The following is a 21,239-nucleotide window of genomic DNA, read 5'->3' on the forward strand; positions in this document are numbered from 1 at the left end:
TAGGTAGGTATTTGTAAGCATGGCGTGAACTGTGCCGGGAGTTTGAACGTTGAGACTGTCTGATGGGAGCTATTAAAGGGAAATTATTAAATCATTCCTCAGTAGGGTCTTCTGCGGGTTGAATGGAAACTACACAGAGGTACTTATTTATGTCACTGTATTATCAGTGTGCGTTCAAATCGTGTATTTAGTTTTCAGTTTGCGAGTGTAATGCCATCAATACCTCGTTATAGTTTACACCTAGACGCTGTGTATATGGACTAGGCGTGCAAATCGTTGTTCACCTTGTGTCCTTTGATGAGGTGAATTGGTGGGATGAAGATACAACGTCAGTACATTCATCCAAGATTTATTTGGTTAACATGTTACAAACTGCATCAGTCACTTATGTCTACTTGAGTTATTTATTATTTTTCGGAAGTACGATAACAAAATCTGGCTCTGCCCAGTGAAAACCTTCCTTCCTAAAAGTACACAGTGAAGACACAAAACATTTATTCCATACTAAAACTCAGTTTGCAAAGTTTATTGAAACGACAACTTTCTAGAAACTTGAAACGAGTAAGATGTTGCCTTGTAATGTTAAAAACACTGTTGTGACATTCCAGTAGTAGGCCTTGGTCAGCAAATAATCTTATCCAGCCTTGAGTTTACATCAGTTCAACAATTAATTTCTTTAGATCTCTGACTGCTCAGCAAAGACCTCTGTCGAATCATCTGGTTGAATCGCTTTGTGTTCAGCATCTAATCTTGTCGAATCTCATCTTACATCAATTCAGCAGCTATTTTCCTTGGACCTCAGCGTTAAGCAAAGACCTTTGTCAAATTGGTGTACAGTAATTGGTTTGTTGAATTTCTTGGTGTACAACATTGGATCTTGTGGTTTTCTCAAATGGGTTTCTCGTTGTGTAATTAATGAATCTGAGGGTCTCCAGCACGTACTCTTGTGCAGTCGGTTAGTGTTCAGACTTCGTAATTGTTCTTTCGGTTTGCGTTCCAACATTTGACCTTTTCGAACTAGTGGGGTTACAATATTTATTTGTCCAATCATTAAATATTCACAATGAAATCATGTCGAATCATTACTTACTCTACAATAAAACCCGCCGTAGCAAAGTTTGGAATTCAATCTGGCTTAACCATAAGGCATTCAACTGCTTAATCAGCTGTAACTTTGGGTGTTCGGAACCAGAACGTGTCTGATATTATAGGTATGTCGATAACACAGGCCTCGGCGAACTAATAAGTCGTGTGTCCTTTACAACAACTAATATAGTCGCAAATCAGGTTTTGTGTGCCTAAACACTTTTACGTAAAACACTACCACTTAAAATATGGAAATTGTTACAAGAGTACTGATATGTTCTAGTTCATATTAATAATGTGTGCAATGCATTACGCGCCTTTAGAAGATATGTATGAGATATATGAGATCGGAATGATTCTTAAACCGTGTATGAATACAAACAAATCACTGCATCTGCATCCGCCTCGTCGAAGTAGTTCTGCTTACGCAGCTTGGGGTGTATGCTTTCACTGTGCAAGGACATTATTGCATTATTGTAAGCCACCTTGAGCATTGTCCACACGTATGCAGGCACCTACACGTTTTCGTTTTGTTATGCAATGCCATTATTAAATGTCCCTGTTTCACATAGCATACAGTCACTATCACCCATACCACTAACACGCCAAGAACATGCTCATAACACGAATGATCCACACGTGTTCGGATTAAGAGAAAAGATCTCTCAGCTTTCAAAACACACCCCGAATACAACTGTTGATTTCCTTTACATCGTCAACATGCGAGTGTTGTGAATCTTTATGTTGTGTGTTGTGCTGCGCTGCTGTTGTTCGTGGTGTCATATTTAACTGGTAATGATAACATCAATAGATGCTGATTAATTCTCAATTCCTCTGATACATCTCTGTAGATAATGTTTTTCACAACGTAATTTTAAGATGTTTTCAATTTTTAGAGGATGGTCATTAAGTATATATTTGTTTGTTGACTACTGATTGATATGATGTAACCAAACATGCTTCTACCACCAGAATCTATGTACTCATGTTTATCGTCAGTTGTCACTTGCACCCACTTCAAGCTATACAATTACAAGATGAAGTGTAATACAGGCTTCACTGTGAAATCAACAAAGACGATTTAGCAAATACTTCAGTTGTTGTTGGATATTATTCCAAGATGAGGTTAAATGTCATTACCGTAAATATTGGAAAACATTAACGTGCACTACAAGGCAAGAGCTCAGGGATCAGTGCCTAGTTTGGGGGCCGCGGAAGGATATGGGGACGTTTAGGAAACAAGGTTACTCCATTTGAGAGGCAGCAACAACGACATCAGGCCAGGTCTGCAACTAGAAGGTTATTGATCTCCATGGCGGAAAACGGAGAAGGCGGGAACGCAGCCTGCAAGCCAGAGAAGAAGCTGGCCACCATCACGTCTGTTTGGCTGCATCATCTAGGCATTATGACGATTTATTCCTCGCAATGATGTCATGAGCAGATTCAATGACGTAGGCACCGTGTTGCTTAGTGAACGATGACGTGGATGGACGTGGTCGTCAACGTTCTCAGTCCCCAACGCGCATCTTCATCAAAGTGATGGGGAATGCGGCAGTGTGTTCGGATCGATATGCCAAATGGATATGGTCTGTTTCTGAATTTTGTCCTTTGCTTGCTCGGTTTCTTGACGGGTTAGGCAGAGTCTTCACACACGGATCAAATGATTTAAAAAATCAATCATCCCACTTGATGGATAGTACTAGATCCTAATGGAATTGTTTCAGCTAAAGTCTATTTCCATATTTTACGACTGGTAAAGGACGCGAATAACTAGGAATTCGTGAAAGACAGCAGGATGGTTGTATCTCTTGACAGTTTTAATGCATCAGTGTTAGGTTGTTGAAAACACCACCTCTCATAATCATGAGTAAAGCGGCTAACATCTTTGAGGTCTTCTAGAACGCAATACAGTTGTCAGCTGCTGTTTGTTTGGATCGTGTATGTTTGCGTTTTTCTTTTAACAGAACAAATACATTGTTTCGCGGCCACTGAGATATACTGTCTTCTGGAACGCAATACAATTGTCAGCTGCCGTTTGTTTAGATTGTGTATGTTTGCGTTTTTCTTTTAACGGAACAAATTCATTGTTTCGCGGCCACTGAGATATACTGTCGTCTAAATGACAATTAAAGTCATAATTTGTTTCGCAAATACCGATGTGACAGATCACAGCGTTCCTCTCCAACTAACTGAGGATTACCTAAATAAATGCAGAATTCAGAAAGACATCACGATACGGCGGTCTTCAAATGTGATATCAACGACAATAGCAATGTCAAAACATATACAAAGGGAGAAATGACCGGATGTGCATTCATGCTTTAGTATGGGTTTTGTGTATGATTGGTTGATTGTGTGCGTCATACCTTGTAAGAGACTCTTTGTTCACATCATCAACCAATAATTTCTGTGACATCCCGTCGGCGAAAACACCACTCACTCACTCGACATGGATCAATGAATATATAACAGCAACGCCAGAGAATAAACAGTGCATATTTTCCGACGAAACCTATTATATATAAATGACAAAACAGCGGTAAAGCAAGTGACTTAATCGATGAATATCGGGAAAAACACCGGATGTTCGCGAAAGCGTAAGGTTCAGGTGAGGGAACTTTACAAAGTTGACTTGCCAACGTGGCAATCGTGCGGGACGTGGTTTGAAAATTGATATGTACTAGTATCTTCCGTTTACAATATGGCGGTTCAGAGCATATTTCAATGTCCGAATGTATGTCACTGACCGATGTCACTTCACGCTAAAGGCCGCGGGGACGGTCTCCTTTAATTTTCAGTGGAGCACAATTGTGTAGTGGTTAGCACGCTGGCCTCTCACACCAAAGGCTGGGTTCGAATCCCGTTGGAGACACTAAAATTTCTTAACTGTGTTTCATACTTAGTTGTGTCCCTGGCCAAGGCACTTTGTCCTCATTGCACTCAGTTCACCCATCTGTTTAAAATGGGTGCCTGAAAATGCGGACGCACGGACCAATACGGTTGCGCTTAGCCCTTAGTAGCAGCCTTCAAGGTACAATGCCGTAAGGGTAATGATGTGTAGCTCATTGAGCATACTTGATATATGGACTATTGCGCACTATAAGTATCCACATTTTTATTATTAATATTGCTATGTATCTCGTGTTGCAACAATTTCCAAGAATGTTTTTTTTTAATTTGCGTGTATCACTTGCGCTAAATAGATGTAGTTGTTTTACAGCTAAACTTTTAATCAACTTAATCAGCTGCATTTTTGCGTGCTTTTTTCATGTGGAAACCACTCTGTACTCTCTGCGGGCCAATCGACAAGTTGAAAATGTAAGGGTGAAAAACTACGTTATTGATTCATGCTTGACGGGGTATGATAAAATCCACTCTAACATCCAGGAATGAATCCAAGAGACCAGGAGATTAATAAAACGTTGAAAAAAACCCAATTCCTTCACGACGCGGCATGATAATTTTGTGTCATTCAGCAACAAAGAACACGTCTAATTCCTTTATGATTGAATTTTCTCAAGAAACCAAAACATAATTTTACATCATTACGTATCCCGGTGAAACAAAAGAGAAGCAACAGAGGTCTTTCATCAACAGAATGACTATCACTCACTCAAAACTGCACTGACAACCAAGCCAGTCAACTAAAATCACAACCTCTTTGAAACGTTGGTTCTGAGGAAAAAAATCAAAGAATTATTGAAACTGGCTATAACTAGGTATTGATTTTGTGCGAAGAGCTTCTCCTTTTGAAATGAAGCTACGTTATCTGGCAACTGGGCCTCGGAGCGAGAGAATCTCCAGACCTCCCATCGACCCACAAGCTCAGTCGTGATGTGAACAGGGTTGCTTATAGAATTGAATCTTGTCAATATGAACGTCCAACGCTGATGCTCACGACACTACCGTCAGTATGGACATAGCTGGGTTCCGTCGTTCGTTTTCACCAGTCAGTTCTGCTGAAACTGAATTGTCCATAACTGTGGGCAGTTACGGATACGGTAAAATCGAAACTACTTTGTGTACTGAGCTTATTAATGTTCTGTGGATGAAGTGAATAAATTAAATTTATCACTTTGGGTTAATACACTTTAGAAATAACTAGGAACGGTTCTGTCGAAAGGTGCAATACAGGTTTTGACAATTAATCCCACGTTTTGATCAGAGTGAATGCATTGCGTTCGCTGTGACCGTAACACACAGGGACGTACACAATGAACTTAATGCGCATAAATGCATTATACGCTCTGTGAATGCATAAACGTGAATGCTTAATGTAAGCGGGTATAGTATGTATAGCATGTATGCATAACAATAGTAGAGAAATGAATGCCTGATGTACACCATGGATAGCATGAACTGGTAACGTTTATTTAGCGTCAAATGTAACAAGCATAAGAAACATTGTGAAAAATATACGAATGACTGCATAGTGTACAGTTTGGACATTTTACAGAAGAATACCGTACTAAAACAGTACAATATACAGATGAAATCATAAAGAACACTGTAAACAATGCACAGACGCATGCATATAGTTTAGTGCGAAAATATACTGATGAATGATTAACAAACATTGTGAACAATACGGAGAGCGATTCAAAATGAATGTGGGCAATACACAAATGAACGTATAACAACGGTGAACGTTATACATACGACTGCATAACGAACACTGTGAACAATACACAAATGAACGTATAATAACGGTGAACGTTATACAGACGACTGCATAACGAACACTGTAAACAATATACAGATGAACGTATAACAACGGTGAACGTTATACATACGACTGCATAACGAACACTGTAAACAATACACAAATGAACGTATAACAGCGGTGAACGTTATACAGACGACTGCATAACGAACACTGTAAACAATATACAGATGAACGTATAACAACGGTAAACGTTATACAGACGACTGCATAACGAACACTGTAAACAATATACAGATGAACGTATAACAACGGTGAACGTTATACAGACGACTGCATAACGAACACTGTAAACAATATACAGAAGAACGTATAACAACGGTAAACGTTATACAGACGACTGCATAACGAACACTGTAAACAATATACAGATGAACGTATAACAACGGTAAACGTTATACAGACGACTGCATAACGAACACTGTAAACAATACACAAATGAACGTATAATAACGGCAAACAGTTGAGTGCAAAACAGATATACAAAACATTATACAGATGAATGTGTAACATCTGGCGTAAACGATATACATATTAAGGATTTATAATGAACTCCATGGTCAGTATGCTGATGAATGTATAACACAAATAAACGTTATGCAGATGAATGCACAGCGTATTATGCGAACGTTTTAAAGATGCATTCATAACTGAACAACATACAGATGAGTACCTTACGAAAACTGTTGACAGTGTACAGCTAAATGCTTAATGCGAAATGTGGACAACAAACAGATAATAACATAACGATGACTGTGAACTGTACTCCGTGAAAAGTATGCAGGTGAAACTTTAACTTACACTGTGAACAGCATTATCATGGGTGAACAAGGAAAAATGTAAACAGTACACAGAACTACTTACATTGCATAAATACACTATCAGCTGTTTAGAGATAAACGTCTAAACTACTCCCTGACTTACATTACGTACCTAATACCACCATAGAGATCTTTACATAATGTACACAGTGAAAGGCGTGTGGATGAATTCATCAGGTTCACTGTGAATTGTGTAAATACTAAATGCATTAAAGGCATACCAATAATATGACGTACAGTGGAAGCTGTCAGAACCGGCATCTGTCAAATCCGGCAATTTCTCATCACCGGCGTAAAATCTCAGTCCCGTCCGTGGCTTGTACATTTATCTTCAGCTCTACAATCCGGCATGTTGTCTAAAGTGAATTATTTCTTCAGTCCCGATGAGTGCCGGTTTAGACAGCTTCCACTGTATATGGTAAACGTTCTAACTTGGCTGCACAATGCGTTCCTGTTAACGAAAGACAATCTACATTGAGAACAGTGTACAAGTGGATGCATAGTGATGATATGTAGACTGTCTTACGTACAAACAACCTTTAATTGCTACCGGTGTCACTTTGTTCAGTGCTAGAAGTGCGGTGGGATTGACCAGGTTAAACCGTTCGTACCGAAGGTTCAATTCCACATGTGTGCAATTTATGTGACGTCTATATCCAGTATCCCTAGTTGTGATATTTATTACATGTCACTAAACATCGACTCGCTCACTCGCATGTAGTTTCTTGCCATCCGGGGCGGTGGGGTAGCCTAGTGGTTGAAGCGTTCGCTCGTCATAACGAAAGGCTGGGTTCGATAAGGTTACAGTGAGAGAGACCATTACTGGTGTTCTCTGCTTTCATGTTATATTGGTAATAGTGACGCAGAGCCAAACTCTCCCACTTATCTCCTACTAAAGCCCTTGCTGCTTCTTTGAGCATGGTTGTGGATGGGACTGCCGTTTGTTTGAACAGGGATCGTCATGATACATGGAACCTAGACCAAACCAATAAAATGTTAAAATAACTTATGAAAGTCGCGTAAGAATCGTAACAGTGGAGTCGTCGTTTTTCACATAAAGCGTTTTAACTGAAACTTACATGCTAACACGTAGTCTGCCTCATGAACCATATGATATTCTATTCCGCACAGACTGTCCATCCGTCAAAGAGCCGAAAATGAAGCAAGTTAAGAATCTCCTGAGGTTTTCCAATGTTACTTGGGATCCCTTTCCAATTAAATAGAGTAATAAATTCCCGTTAAAATTACATATGTCAGAGACTTTTTGCACGTTAATCTAACAAACATCGATTTTATAATATTCCAATAGTCAATGAAAAGATGAAATAGGATCAAATCTTGGATATTGAATTCATTGATAATTCTTTCCCATGAAATTGTGTTACAGGCACATGTATCTAAGATGAAATTACTCCCAAAGGTAACGGTTACAATAAATGTTATATTCGTAACAACAAATGTTGTTTTTTCAAAATACAGGTAAATCAATAATTGTATTACACAACAGTCTATCATATGTCAGCTGATAATGGAAGTCCATGAACTATCCAGCGAACTCGATTACACGTCAGCGTGCTGTTAATCACAACAACATGGTTGCACGTTCACAACTATTGCTTCAATAGACCATTGTATCTCCTTTCTACGCAGATAGTTGAGTTAGACTCTTCGCTCATCAAGGTCCTGGTTTGATTCTGAAAAGGGGGACAATTTGGGAAGCCTATTTCTTTTGACCTCGTCTTGATCATACTGAAATATTTGAAGCTGATTAAAGAAGACTCATTCGCCCCATGATTTATGCATACAATACCTGTGTGGTGCGTCGTACGAGATTATAAATGATTATACAGTGGAAGCTGTCGTAACCGGCATCTGTCTAATCCAGCAGGTTGTCAACACTGACATAAAATCTATCCCTCCGTGGCTTGTACATTTTCATCCGCTCTACAGTCTGGCACTTTGTCTAAAACGGAATATTTTTTCAGTCCCAATGAGTGCCGGATTAAACAGCTTCCACTATATTATGAATGTGTAACTCCAGAGAAGAATCAGTCGCGATTATCTGACTTCAGATGGTGCTAAAGATTTGGTTGGTTTGGTCTGTTGTTTTACGCCGCACTAAGCAGTACTCCTACAGGTGGTCTGTAAACAGCCAAGTGTGGACCAGACAATCCAGCGATTAACAGCATGAGCATCTATCTAGGCAACTGGGATATGACGGCATGTGACAACCAAGTCACCGAATCTGACCACCCGGTCTTTAAGTCGTTTTTACGACAGGCATGAGTTACTTGAGACCAATTCTAACCCCGGGTAGTGTGCTAATGTCAGGAGGACGTTGAGAACTACATGCATGGTTCACTGAAAGTCAGTCGTGACACCGGGTGTTCGCGAAAATACAATTATTTTGCCCATCTTGGCCAATTATATGCCCTATTACCTATTGCCTTACGTTGCTTCTGTATTCTTAAATAACATCAGCTTAGTGAATATGAACAGCAAATGTGAGTTTGCCTTTGTGAAGTATAGACCCGATAAATGAATTTTTAAAATGGTTGAAAAATCTTGCCTGTTACTTGCTTTAAATGGGTGCTGTAACATTGCAACAGACAACTGACGGTGGGCAATTGACAACCATCAACTCTTGGTGGTTTCTATTTTATATTCAATTGTATGATTTTAATTATAAGTTTAAACTCCATAGTGATACTCGAAAACGTGAAATTTGTGCATGTTGTTTTGTTTTATTGTTGTTTGCTCAAACACTGTGGTGAAATGCAGTACATGGGTATGCTTTATGCCTTATGATGTACTGTAGCAGGCAAGTGTCACAACTGAGGTCCACGGATTAAATGCCGTTTTCCTGGCATGAAAGCGTTGTTTTATTCCACTTGACTGAGGTTTGTGACATTTGTCTATACATGTCAGTATTGGCTAGTGCTTGCTACATTTTGATGTTATATATTTGGTTGTTTGACACCCTCAAATGCGAAAGACATAACTAACGTTAATGTTATTTTTTTTACTTTCAGATAATTGCGGTTATATCTGTCTTCTTCATAGTAATCTCTATATTGTCCTTCTGCCTCAAAACGCATCCCGAGATGAGAGTTCCGGTATTGCGCAATACCTCTTCCACAATGGCTGACGGGAATAAAACATGGCGACTAGAGAAAACAGAGACCGAACCTCACGACGCTTTTTTCTACATTGAATGTGCGAGCAATGCTTGGTTCACCTTCGAAATCATTATTCGCTTCATCGTAGCACCTAATAAATTTGATTTTTTGAAAGCACCCGTGAATATAATTGACATTGTAGCCACGTTATCTTTCTATTTAGATTTCTTGCTCACAAAACTACAACAAGAAAGCGACATGCTGGAGTTTTTTAGCATTATCCGTATCATGAGACTTTGTAAGCTAACGCGGCATTCCGCGGGACTGAAGATTCTCATTCATACCTTCAAAGCCAGTGCAAAGGAGTTAATCCTCCTCATATTCTTCCTCGTGCTCGGTATCGTCATCTTTGCAGCGCTCATCTACTATGCTGAGCGTATACAGTATAACCCGGAAAATGACTTCCAGAGCATCCCTGTGGGCTTGTGGTGGGCCATAGTCACCATGACAACAGTGGGATACGGGGACATGGTCCCTAAAACCTATGTCGGGATGTTTGTTGGAGCCTTATGCGCATTGGCTGGTGTGCTTACGATAGCCCTTCCAGTACCTGTTATCGTCAGTAACTTCGCTCTGTTTTACTCGCATACTCAAGCCAGATCTAAACTACCCAAGAAGAGGAGACGGGTTCTACCAGTGGAGGCACCCCGCCCGAAGGGACCAAAAGCCCCAGGGGCGCCCGGGGGTGCTGGAGGCCCCGGACCAGGGGGCACACGTAGGATGAACGCCATCAAACACAACCATCCTGGGGCATTAGAGGCGAAGATGGGCAGAATAGGTAAATGACATTATTTGATAGTTGGTGTCGTTTAATCTTTATTGTGATCTTAAAGTTTCCCTGTGGTATATTTCGTGTTGATGTAAAGGTGGTCCAGTGGTGATTCAAGTCCAATCATGCCCTTCCAATAGTTTCCCAGAATAGTCGCTCGCACTACCCCATCATGTATTCGGACTGCCCATCACACTACCGTTCATTAGAACCAGTCGTAGATCAAGTTTTTCACACTGCGTCCGTGTTAGAAGTACCCAACCATCAGTATTTTGCATGGTCTCTCTTCTAATACGCTGCTCATGAACTGTTGTTTATATAACTTCTGTTATATACGTCACACTGCACGTGTAACATATGCCTCACGTGCATAAACTTGTCTTGCACATGTTTTCCATCTTCTACACTTACAGTCGCAGCGAAACCTAAGCTTCCCGCCGTAGTCTTGCCTACGTGGTGATACAATGCTATTCAGACGTGACAGAAAAATACATGTATTTATGTCCTGTAAGGGGGTATGCATATATGATTCTGTCGTCATCTTGACCCACAGCAACTTCCTCCAGATGGCGCCCTGAAAGAACTCCCAAACCGCATTTCACTTTATGAATATAAGGTTTTTAACAAGATGAATATATACTAATGTATAAAGCATTAAACATCATTATAACATAGGCATTTTTCATCATTGGGAATCACGGGGATGTTTCACACCTTAACAATACCGCAACCGGCATTGTTGACGTAATACAAGAATATTTGTAATGACGTCATATTTGTTGAGGCGTTATAATTTAGCTCACTTACGCCACTTTATTCCTGACTATATTTCTAATATGTCATAATGTAAGGTGTCGCGGTACTCGAGTTATAAATGTTTTAAATTCTCTTGGTCTGCAATCATCGTCATTAGTGTCCATTCATATGGTTAAAGCGTCTAAACTGACCGGAAAAGCCATATTCAGTTTCTGCGGGACTTGTTTTGGTTTAAACTTCCGCCCGACTTGGCAAATTGACAGCGCCAGAACTGATGTCAGATATGTACGTTTTGCTACAAAGTTTATGAGAGGAAATATCAATATTCGCCGAAGAGAATATTTAATAGACGTGAAATCTGGCGATTTATTGGTAATGTGGTTCGGTAGACATCAGTCGATATGGACATTTGAGGTACGGGCATCTGTCTGTTCGTTTACTCACCAGCTGATGCATCAGAAGCTAAGGTAACGTCTGTTTTTTTTCATTTCGTTCCCTTAAACCGCGGTTGAGTACTCTTCTTGTTGCTTGTGAGCGAACCAAATCTAACCATACACATCGTTAAATGTTCAGTATAGTACACTTTGAAATGTATATTGTAGTGAAATATCAGTTTTATAAATCACAAACAAATAATGTGTTTTAGATACGTTAAATGAACTGTAGTCAAATTCTACAACGCTATCATTGCGCGAAAAGAAATATCCGTTTCTGATGCACGGTGTAAGGGAGATAACTCTTGTTTGTGCACAATTTTAGCAGGCGTGATATTGCCTGCAATGATGCCTCCTCGATAGGGGCAACAAGAAAAGTGCTCTCTGAAATCACGTCTCATGTAGAGAGAACTTTTAACACAGCTGTGATATATTACAGGTAATTTCATTACGCTAGATCAAGATGTATACATGTAAGGACTGGACATTTTCACATTTTGCACGGACCTTCCAGAAGTGTAAAAAGGAAGTACATATCAGAATAAGATACAAGTATAAAAATTATATTAAGAAACTTTAAACACCTAGTGAAGGATTCCGATGTGTTCAGATAAAGCGATTTCTTTCAGAATCAGTATCATTCTGGGTTTAATTCTAATATCAATAGTATGTAAATGGACAGCAAGCGAATTTCACAAATAGAAAGAATTGGAATTAATGTATCAGGGCCCTCTGTTAAGCAATCGTTCTGTCGGTGCAGGTACAAAGTTATTACCTCAGCCCCTGGAAGACCCGTGACGGTCCGGGGTAGAATAGGCCTTCAGGAAACCATGCTGGCCACAAAAGGTGGCTATGCCTGTCGCAAGAGTCACTAACAGGATCGAGTGGTCAGGCTCGCTGGCTTGACACATGTCATCGGTTCCCAGTTGCGCAGATCTATGTTCATGCTGTGATGCTCATGATCACTGGATTGTCTGGTCCAGACTCGATTATCTACAGACCGCCGCCATATAGCTGGAATATGGCTGAGTGCGGCGTAAACGTAAACTCACTCACTTACTCGTGGAAGCAGAACAAAGGACGTAGCGGCGACTGATTAATCCACGTGGCACACCACGTGTTGCTGAGCTCTGCTGATTCGTCAGCATGTCCGATGTTATAGAGAATAATAACCTACCGTAGACAAATGACGACGCAGTGAGTTCGAACAGAATACAGCAGTGAACATTTTCCCATGTAATGTGTAAATGCTGAATTAAAATACTGACAGGTTTGGTGGGTTGGTTTGTTGTTTGACGCCGCACTCAGCAGTATTTTAGCTATATGGTGGCCGTTTGTAAATAAATGACTCTGGATCAGACAATCCAGTGACCACTGATAGGCGAGTGCGTAAATTTGGCACTTGGTTTTCGTTTTTAGAAGAATAACATTAGCTCTTACCTTCAATGCTTACCGTCACGCTTACCGTCGCTCTAATACTCTACATTGTAGAGAAACAAAGCCAGGGCTTATAGTGCCAAAAATATGCCTTGGGTGTTGAAGCTGGCTCGTGTTATGTGAAGCCGAGATACACATGTTTCACGTGTCTCTCTCTTGAAGAGGACCCTAAGGACATAGGTTACATCCTGTTCAGTTTTATGAACGTGTATTTACTCTTACCTTTCCCAGCGTTTCTTGTGGGGAAGCTTCCACCTACAGTTATTACCCCGCTTCTCAGTTTGTTAACCACATTTTGTGACATACTTTGTATTTTTACAACACTTAAAACTGTATTTAGATATACTTGCATTTGCTTTAATGCAATTTAGTGCTTGTAGGTAGAGCTTGCCTTTACTGTCGCCAGACCAGTGGATATGCCCATGTATTGAATATATGTATAGCTTTCTAGATCAACCTGGGATGTACGTACACTTTGAGTGGGTCTCCGTGCCGGACCCCACTCTTTAGTTTGGACTGGAATTACCACACGTCTACCCGTGTCCGCTACGTGAACCTGAGTGTTTATTTGTACTTAATATTTCATTTTCAGGTGTGTGCCGTGCTATTTATGCTACTGTTAAAGAGTAATTAGGTAGAACAGTTTAACAATGGCCGCCCAATAAGTCTTCTTCTTCATCAGCTGCTGTTAATAAATTTACATTTTTCATTCACCGTTTGAATGTCACTGTAATCCCTTTTTGTAACTTTTATTCGAACTTTGTATTTCAATTCCCCACTAGCTTTTCAGATACAACTTTCCACATGAATGTTTATGTGTCTTATTCCCTATCTAGACATTGCAGGTGGTATTTATTGTGTGATCTGATTATTTTTTTCATTGAATTGTCACGTGATCAGCAGCTTCTGTCGTGAACCTGGTGCGCAGGGTGTTGGGTTAAGTAGCAGAGGGTCAAAGGTCAGACTGGATGTGGATGTGTAGGTTGTTCATGATCTAAATTCCTTCACACTGAAACTAGAAAAATACCATCATGTGATAATATTAACATGTTGTAAGGTTGTTTTGAACTTACGGCGCAGCGATAGTTTCGTGAAATTCACCGGAATTGTTTTGAAATACAAATAGTTTCATATATGCAATTGTATGTTGAGTTGTTATAATCTGTATTCGACTTGTAATTGCAAAGAATTTAAAGACTGCTTCGACGATGTGAGGTCCCTCAGTAATACAATGTTTTAACTTTATAAAGGTTGGATTCGAAATAGGCTGTGCTGCAGTATGAACCCTTACCTTCCTAGCGGTTAATGCTATCACAAATGTTAATTTCTGCAATGATAAAACAGCGCCAAGTATCGGTATATGGTCTCGGACGGAGAAATTGATCATTACTAAAATTCGATTTGATGTATAACTGACTTACATGGAAGTGCCCTACCTGACCAGACCTGGTATTTCGAGCTACTTTACCTAATACCCTGTATTATTGTCCACCCGCATAGACATTTAGATTACTCCTTCTCTTCTCTAGCCCACGGGGGCGCTTTACAGGAGCTGATGCCCTTCCGTAGTAAGTCATAACGTCATCCGGTTTGTATGCACGCTTCCGGTTTCAGGGTTCGTTTTGTTTCACGTGGCTCCCTGTCGAACACATGGGATAGACGACACTGAAGTGTCATTTTGAAACATTTATTCGCATGAACTGAACAACTTTACATGAATGTGCTATGTGTGAGTGGGTCGACCGGGAGTCATTTTATGAAACTCAGAATTGCGACTTGCGTTTTTTCACTTAGTTTTGTTATAGTCAGTGGCATATCTCCTGTAGTCGGTTACGACAAGCATTTTTGAGTTCGAAGTGCTTTCTTCGTAACAAATTCTAGGTAGATAATGCATATGCGCATGTGGAAATATTCCTCTTGCTATAAGCGACTGGTGTGGGCATGTCTTGCTGCGCATGTGTTTGCGCATGCCGGAACTATGGGTGCATGCTGGTGTGACTCCTCTGTGTGCATGTCAGGCTGTCCGCGCGCTTCTGTCGCCGTAATGTGCTGACAGACGTCTTAGCCAGGTGTCCACGAGATGCGTGGCACTCAGGTTATGAAATCCAACAAGTTTAGTTTGGTTGTTTTATTCGTGTTCGAGTTTGTCGCCAAAGGATACCCCTAAACACGATGCAATAGTTATCCGTGTTTGGTCAAACATATCCAGCGGCCATCTTGCTAAACATAAATCGGCAGGTGACGAGAGAAATCTGAAAACCCAACAGATTTAAACGACTATTAAAACAGATTTTGTTCTTGACAATAAACAAGAGAATTAGAAAGGTGATTGTGTAGCCATAATCATAACAACATTGACTCCATACAGAGCTCTCTGTTTCCATGGAGATGTGGATTTGCATATAGATGTAGACCCAGGACAGTATGTATACACTGCAGGTTTATACAGACAAAACAATGGCAGTTGTGCACAAAATACATAGACTTTAGAAGTTGTAACCAACCAATACAATATGCAGCGTGAGGTTTAACCGCTTGAATCGTTTGTTTTCAGTAAATAGGGTTACCTGTCCCTTTGCAGAACTAAAAGTTGTGTACGTGGACACAAAGAGCGAAGTGACTGCAGTGCCCTGTTCACATATCCCATGAATGTGCTGCTGCGACTAGTCATACCCAGAATAGTTTACAGTAGCTCTGAGTTAATGTATATAAAAATCACTTCCCTTGTCATATTTTGAAAACGGACTCTGCCTCAGAGGAAAGAGTCCTCGCAACAGAATTGCCATACAGGTGTCCAAATATACACTGCGTGACTGCGAGGCTCAGAAATGAGCATGTCAAATAGTTGCTCATATCATATATGTTTCATGCACAATAATTGAAACTTTAAACTACTATGATTTTGTCCATTTTATTTTATGAATAGTCATGATGTATGAAAGACCATGCACTGCAGAAGAGAAAACACGCATTTGAATATATGAATTCCCATAACCTATATGTTTATATATATAACCTTATGTTTCCTACCAGGTGCCTACAATGTGGGCCTTCTTATGGGTGGTAGAGTATCAATTTAGTTTTGGCAAATTTATTTTCTTTGCTGGATTCCCGATCGTTCATTCGACCGTTGCAGATGTAACATTGTATTTGTATGTCTGTAGAATTTATCTTTCGATAAATTCAATTAATTTATTCATAGAGTTCTAACACTTCTATGTTGAAGATAAAATATTACGTTTCTTAAAGTATTTAAATTTTAACGACCATCCATACTTAAAACATCTGCAATGGTTTGGGGGCACATCACAACATTGCATGTCTTTAACAGCAGCACACAATTACCGTTCATTTTCAGAGGTTTGTGAACAATTACACTTATTTTTCGGGAATATTCAACAGTTAAAACACAATATAAAACCACAACATCGGTCAATAATAAGTGTCGGCGATACAGATTCCATTCAGGTTTCACTGAAACAAACAGCAATGTTTGGGAGGGCCTGTTATAGTCATCTCTTTGTAAACTGTGTAACGCCAAAAATAACCTCTGAAAATGAGTAAATTGTGTGAAATACAACTCACACATTTTGACGGTTACAATCTGCATCCGCCATATATACCATTATTTAGGAAAACTACGAAAACATGGAAATGTATTTCACCTGTTTATGCTTTTAATATATTTTAATACTGATACTTTTTGGTAATGGAGTCTTTTTTATGTGAAACCGCATATTGTGATTCATCGTCACTTTTATAACAGAAGTATTTCCAGTATTTCTTCAAGCAGTTGAAGATTAAATTACACTGAACGCACCGTTGATGCACAGGTCAAAGTTAATTCACATTACTGATAATCAATGCTCATAGTTCTATTTTCGGATTTCATTTTCCAAATAATATTAAAATATAAATGTTGTGAATGTATATTTCATTATACAACGGCACGTGTGGTTAAACACAGTTTTACTGAAATGCTCTTGTTTTAGTGAAAGGTTTGTTATGCGTGTAGTGTAACCCATTTATGACGTTAAAACATTTGCCGCACAAACGCGCGACTGACGGCTGCATACATTGCAAGAAATAGGCGTATTGATGTACACATATCGTTCAAGTGTGGTTCATCTTGTAACTAATATTAATGCTACCAACAGTTAGTGAACATATTGCATTTTGTTCACTTTCCATTAAGATGTTCATGACTAGATTATCTCCCAGACTGCACTGAATACCCTTAATAGTTAAATCTGGATACAAGTAAACCGATATAAAGCTGTTTGACTAATTCATTGTGTGGAGTACTATAAGCAATGCACGTCATAAACAGCTTAAGCGTGTCTATCTGTTAAATCATGGTGTGTCTATTTAAAGTGTGTTGTTTATGCATATAATTCTTGTCTTGTTGATGTCAACACTTCCCCTAAAGTCACAAACATATCGACTACCTATCAGCCCAAGTATCCATAAGTATCAATGATACATTAAATACTTGATCATTCCTTGGAACACTGTCGGTGCTTGGTGTAAGCTTCGCATGCGGAATCTCACAGTATCGGCAACCAGTTATAGAATTCGTTGGTTTGTTGTTTAACGCCACACTCAGAAATATTTCACCATGTGGCGGCGATCCATAAATAATCAAATCTGGACCAGACAATCCAGTGATTAGCATAATGACAGTTGTATATACATGGCTGGAAATGTATTTGTTTCAAGCATGTTGAGGGAAGTGTTGGCAATGAATGTATGACTGTATAACCTGATTATTGTGTTTGTGTAAACAGGTGCTAACTCAACCTTATATTTCAGCCGTCGGAATGGGTGCCAATCGTCCGTTCTATAATAATATTGGTAATAAACAACACACATCCCAATTCGCTCTCATTCCCATCACGTGTGACTTATCACTTATGCCGAAACATCATATATTTTATCCTCACACATTCTGACTGCAAGAATCCATTTGAATTAGTTTCAGCTTCATTTCCTAATATGTCGGTCTTTAACAGAGTTCCTTCTTATTTCATTGAAGCACCCTGAATTATTTTCCATTTTCACAGAATGGTATTTTTTATGATAGCAAACCCAGGCTTGAATTATTCAACTGTTTTAACAACCGTTTCTTTTTTGCCTAGTGCCAACAAAGCACTTGATCTTATGTTTAGATGGTATTTACTGTGAGGGGAAACCACACATGCTTTGTCATCCATGTTCATACCATTCAATATGATCATCATATCGGGCGCGTTTCATGTGTAACCCGTGGTATGGTTTCACAGTACGAAAATGTGATATGTTATGGTTTTGTCAAACGGAAACTATGCACACGGTAGGAAAGGATACGAACAAACAAATCCTATCAGACAACCATCTACTCTGTCACTGCAACCGTCATCTATCGTCAACACCATTCACATCACCAGTTTGAATACCTGTCCACATCTGCATCCATATGAAAGGGAAACTTGAAATGTTCTACTTGCATAATGCATTTTGACAGTAATACACCATATGTCAATTATGTTGTTGAGTTACCTAGCGTGTGAAGGAATAGAACGTCACGTGATCAGTCAGCCGCCGCCCCCCACCCCATTCAGGATAGTTTAGTTGTATCGAAATATCACAGCTAATTTATTTTAAAACCACTTTGATTGTAATCCCAATGATGACATATCCAGACGTATGAATTCCATGTGGTTTCTTTGTGGACAAGGTTTTGGAGGTATTTCTTTAAAGACAGCCGATGCGTACTAAATTGAAACTCCCCCTCTACTCACGGTTCTCTGGTGATCCATGCTTCCTTAAATGCCATGTTGACTGCATCATACGCTTTTATTCCTCATATATATATATATATATATATATATTATGATTACTGCATGTGACTGCATGAGGCCATCAATCCTGCATGATTTAAGTGTGGTAACAACACACTCGTCATCCCTTTCGTTTCATTAGTATAATGCTCATCTGATGTTCAGTTTTAGACTAAAACTCTTTCATTTCAGCGCACAAGTATACTTATTTTCTTTCCTTGTGATATGCTATATCGACTTACTAGTGTGTTGCCTAAAATATATGAAATTTATCTTTGCCTAAAATATATGAAATTTATCTATGTTTTTCATTGTTCTTGAACCTATGAAAGAATGTTACCATGGCGTTTTAATTTCTTTATGTTTTTTCCGCATATATCCACATATTGTATTGGTTGTAAAATCTACCAGGACTTATTTCAGCCAATGTCGTTTATTTCTGTTGTTAAGCAACACGTGTTAAAGCAGCATCTTCAAATAAACTGTATCCGGGTTTTGTTTCTACAAGAATGAAAAATCTCTGTGTCCTGTGTGGGAATTGCTGGCAGTGCATATGAGTTTTCTATGAAAGAATAACGATACCATTATTCCGTTTGCTATGTTTTGTTTACTAACAACAGCATGTAAGTTTTGTTAATCTTTGTCCAACTGCACAGTTCGTTACTTCTATTTCAAATAGAAATGATGCATCAAGACGTGTGTGACACATACACTGAAAGGATGCAACGACATTCACAACCTATAAATGCAGGCCGCCGGGACTGTTTTGAAAAAGATTATGTAGTTGTACAGAGGATAGTACATGGAAAATATCTATCAGCAGTATGCTGGGTAGCACGATTTTCCCTTTATACTTAGAGGCTGGAAGATTCTGTTGAATTCTACATAACAGTTACTGTGAGGATCCACAGTCCTCGAACCTCAACAAAACTTACCCTTACGAATACAAACCAAACTAGCCTTCAGTGTCGCTTCTTATGCCTAACAAATTCACTACTAGATTCTAGCTTTTGATATGCATAAATCTGTGATTTAATTGGAGCTTCCTTATTTGTGACGTCATCTAGTGGTAGCTGGCAATAGCTAATCTTACTTGTTTTGTACTATCTACAAGGCCGAAATGGGGAGGAGGCAATCCCAATGCTGATGCTAAACCATACTGAAAGTAGTGGAGGGCAGGACACGAGCGCCCGTTCACGATCGCAAAGTACCGTTGAAAGGTCACCTCCACGGATGGTAGAAATAAGCTCCAATCCCGGTTCACCCCTCAAAGTAACTGAAATCAAAACTTCTGGTAACTATATACAACTGTCTTTACTCTCAACTTTAGCCATTCTTTTTCAATGTATTCAGTTGCAAATTACCTCCCTTGTTCTAGACCTTGTCACGTGGTCAGTCAGGATGATAGTGATTGGTTATTGTCAGTGGAAAACCTTCGATGGTGTCTGTTTACGACTTGTTTTTAGCAGAGCTTGCACGATGCCTAATCCCTACCGGTGGTAGTTCTTTTTATCCTCGCATGACTCTTTATTTTTGCCCTTGTTTTTCTTGTTGATTTGCCGTGGTTTTGCAGGTGTTTGTCTTCAGTTGCTTTGTGTTCATTTCTTTTCTGTTTGAAGATTTCGACAGATTTCACATGATAAGTTGCTCAACAAATAAAGACTATGGTGCAGATGCGGTGTTATGAGCATGCATCGCCAAAATAGAATTTGGGTATAGGATGATAAAATCTATTTGAAGAATACTTTGCGACCGGGCTTACTGTCTCAATCTCTTATATATTACACATGTGATAAATTTTCCATACAGAGACGAAACAAACTGATGATAAATTAAGCTCCCAGATACTGTTACCTTATGTATATTGTCGTTTATATTTACATTCAAAACATTCGTGTTTTCAAACTGAAAACCTCTTTACCTGTTAAGGAAACTTTCATTCATTTCCTCGCATGTAAAACCATCATTTTCATAACCATTAAAATTTTCCACATCTTAGAAAACTAAGAAATGTTCTCTGGTGGAATTTTTGTATGATACATTTTCACTATTCCATCTTGAATTAGCTGACTGGGTTGAACATGATCTTCATATTTTACAGCTTGAAATAGTGGCATAAAATATGACTATCCTTCACCAACCCAGATTTCGTCCGAATACGTATTGTATGATTTAATATTACCTAAACTGCATTTTTGTCGACACGTTTGATTTT

The 21,239-nt window shown here is 39.2% G+C and overlaps 1 protein-coding gene across 11 annotated transcripts in view; it reads left to right on the forward strand.

Moving 5' to 3' along the window:
- LOC137277821 (potassium voltage-gated channel protein Shaw-like) overlaps positions 1-21,239 on the forward strand; it is a 138,201-nt gene that overhangs the window by 109,609 nt on the left and 7,353 nt on the right. For 3 of the 11 annotated variants that reach the window (XM_067809773.1, XM_067809772.1, XM_067809777.1), the window contains exons 2-3: positions 9,663-10,587; positions 14,735-14,773. In XM_067809773.1, coding sequence (XP_067665874.1) covers positions 9,663-10,587; positions 14,735-14,773 — 964 coding nt within the window. Of the gene's footprint in view, positions 1-9,662; positions 10,588-14,734; positions 14,774-18,017; positions 18,060-20,138; positions 20,617-21,239 lie in introns of those variants that run through there. The other 8 variants (XM_067809776.1, XM_067809771.1, XM_067809768.1 and 5 more) reach the window with 5 other exon arrangements.

This window comes from Haliotis asinina, chromosome 3 (genome assembly GCF_037392515.1).
Source record: "Haliotis asinina isolate JCU_RB_2024 chromosome 3, JCU_Hal_asi_v2, whole genome shotgun sequence".
In the NCBI taxonomy this organism is placed as follows: Eukaryota; Metazoa; Mollusca; class Gastropoda; order Lepetellida; family Haliotidae; genus Haliotis; species Haliotis asinina.